At 62.0% G+C, this 1,890-nt stretch overlaps 1 protein-coding gene across 1 annotated transcript in view; it reads right to left on the minus strand.

The window, feature by feature from the left end:
• SOX10 (SRY-box transcription factor 10) overlaps positions 1–1,890 on the minus strand; it is a 109,739-nt gene that overhangs the window by 5,844 nt on the left and 102,005 nt on the right. Inside the window, exon 5 of the mRNA XM_007941753.1 lies at positions 1,596–1,884. Coding sequence (XP_007939944.1) covers positions 1,596–1,884 — 289 coding nt within the window. The remainder of the gene's footprint in view (positions 1–1,595; positions 1,885–1,890) is intronic.

Here is a 1,890-nt window from a genome sequence, read left to right on the forward strand (position 1 = left end):
GGACAGAGTTAGACCTTCTGGGTCCAAAAAGCAGACTGGCCAGTGAGCCTGGGGCTGGGGCCCTTTTAGGACAGGCAGAAGTGCGGAAGGCTGAGAGTTCAAGCAGGAAGGGGCATACCAGGCCTTCAGCAAACCACATGGCAAGGAACAGGGCTGAGCAGCTGATGTGAATCCCTCTTGGTCTCTTGGGGGCCCCTCCTGCTTCTTCCACCACTCTGAGCCCTTGGCCTTTTACACCCTGTCTCTATCGAGCCTGCAAAGGGGAGGGCAGCAACAGAAGGGAGGCTGGTTCCTCTGACGAAGCCCAAACTTCCTGAAATCCTGGCTGCCTCACCCCTGCTCTCCTCTGTCCTCATCCCCTTAACTTCCTGGCCACACCTTAGAGTGAAGCAGTGACCCACGCTGTCACCAAGGGTGGTGTGAGGGAAGACCACTCAGGAGGACTGGGCTCTGGCCAGACTTCCTCCATGAACTTCGCTCCTTTGTCCTTCTGGGCCTAATTCTTGGGCGGTCTAGTGGGCTGGGTCAGGTGGCCTCCCAGGGCTGCATCTCTTGATGCCCGGGGGCTCCTGAATGGGCACATGTTGCCCTGCTCCACATATCCCTAAGGATGAGCCCCACAGCTGAGGTGAGGGTCCTTCTGGGGGGATGTTTTCCCCAGAGGCTCTGGCTAGGCCCAGGGAGCCCGGTATTCTGAGGGAACCAGGGTGGGCAGGTGGCCGAGGTTTCCTCCTTGCCGGGGTGCTCAGTCCCAGCTCCGAGGCGCTGGGGGAGAAGGTTACTCAACCCTGGGTGGGGCTCTGAGGGGAAGATGACGCCCATCCCGTAGATGGAGGGAGGGACAGAGGCCAGCCTGGGGCTCTGGGACAGGGTGTAGGGAGAGGTCTTTTCTGCATGTCTGTCCACCAGGGGATGAGGAAGCCCTCAGCTTGGCAGAGGGTGGCAGTCAGGGAAGGCAGACGGGCAGGATGGGTCAAGCAGCGGTAGATATTAACTCCATTGCACGTCCCCACCTCTCAGCCTTTCCTCCAAAGACTCTTGTCTGAATTCCTCTTTTTCCTCAGACTTCCCCTCAGTTTTCTGTCTGGCTGCCCCACTTTCCCTGCATCTCTGGCCAGGCGGGGCCAGGCCGTCAGTTGTCAGTTCTTTAGCGAGTGTTTCTACCTCATCACCCTGCCCTCACTGGCCCTGGATGGTAGAAGCACCTTGAACGTGTGTGTTAGGGGGTTAGTAAGGCCTGTGGGGTGGACCTCTTACCCCATCTGTCCTTCTCTCTCCTCTTCGCTCCCCCAAGGAAAAAACCCAGGCACACCCGCCTGCCACCGACAGAATTCCAACCACAAGGGGGCGCCGTCCAGCCCCCTGCCCCGGGTGTGGAGCCCCAGCCTAGGCCGCTGGAGTTCTGAGTTCCTGGGTCTGGAACGAGCGCAACCCTAAGGGGGTACTGGTGGGCACGGTCCCCACACCCGGTCATCCCGTCCTATCCAAGGAGGCGGCTGTCCCTGAGAACAGCCAGCCGATGCCCTCTGTGGGGGTCGGGGCTCTAGCCTGGCTCCAGCCCGCGGGGTCCCCGGCGGCAGCGGGCGCGTGCTCACCTCCAGAGCTTCCCCAGCGTCTTGCTGAGCTCGGCGTTGTGCAGGTGCGGGTACTGGTCGGCCAGCTTCCTGCGCGCCGCCTGCGCCCACACCATGAAGGCGTTCATGGGCCGCTTCACGTGCGGTTTGCTCTTGCTGGCGCCATTGACGCGCACCGGCATGGGCACCAGCGTCCAGTCGTAGCCGCTGAGCACCTGGCTGACGGCCTCGCGGATGCACACGGGGAACTTGTCATCGTCCGCCTCGCCGTCCTGCTGCTCCTTCTTGACCTTGCCCAGCTCGCCGGGCCCCGGGC

The sequence above is a fragment of the Orycteropus afer genome, unplaced genomic scaffold, assembly GCF_000298275.1.
Source record: "Orycteropus afer afer isolate SDZICR_OR568_19922 unplaced genomic scaffold, OryAfe1.0 scaffold00083, whole genome shotgun sequence".
Taxonomy (NCBI): Eukaryota; Metazoa; Chordata; class Mammalia; order Tubulidentata; family Orycteropodidae; genus Orycteropus; species Orycteropus afer.